General features: G+C 39.3%; 1 protein-coding gene across 1 annotated transcript; it reads left to right on the plus strand.

Moving 5' to 3' along the window:
- Window positions 1–42: 42 nt before the first annotated feature.
- LOC106944493 (gastrula zinc finger protein XlCGF57.1-like) lies at window positions 43–574 on the plus strand (the record flags this gene model as incomplete). Its single annotated transcript, XM_015027547.1, has 1 exon — window positions 43–574. A coding segment is annotated over exon 1 (513 nt), but the record flags the coding sequence as incomplete, so codon positions are not given.
- Window positions 575–580: the final 6 nt, after the last annotated feature.

Below are 580 nucleotides of genomic sequence, written 5' to 3' on the forward strand. Positions count from 1 at the left end.
GCCATTTTCATGTGTGAACTGTGGAAATAGTTTTTGTCAAAAAGGGTCTTTAACTAGTCACATGAGGATTCACACTGGGGAAAAACCATTTTCATGTGGGAACTGTGGAAAAAGTTTTAGTAACAAATCGTATTTAATTAGTCACATGCGGACTCACACTGGTGAAAAGCCGTTTTCATGTGTGAACTGTGGAAAAAGTTTTGGTCGAAACGAGTCTTTAATTAGTCACGTGAGGATTCACACTGGTGAAAAGCCGTTTTCATGTGTGAACTGTGGAAAGAGTTATAGTCAAAAAACGAATTTAACTCGTCACATGATGATTCACACTGGTGAAAAGCTGTTTTCATGTGGGAACTGTGGAAAAAGTTTTAGTCGAAAACCGGATTTAACTCGGCACATGATGATTCACGCTGGTGAAAAGCCGTTTTCATGTGGAAGCTGTGGAAAGAGTTTTAGTCAAAAAACGAATTTAACTCAGCACATGATGATTCACACTGGTGAAAAGCCGTTTTCATGTGGGACCTGTGCAAAAAGTTTTCGTCACAAAGTTAGTTTAACTCACCACATGAGGCGTCACACA

The sequence above is a fragment of the Poecilia latipinna genome, unplaced genomic scaffold (genome assembly GCF_001443285.1).
Source record: "Poecilia latipinna isolate Pla-1442-1.1 unplaced genomic scaffold, P_latipinna-1.0 Scaffold11837, whole genome shotgun sequence".
NCBI classification, from domain to species: domain Eukaryota; kingdom Metazoa; phylum Chordata; class Actinopteri; order Cyprinodontiformes; family Poeciliidae; genus Poecilia; species Poecilia latipinna.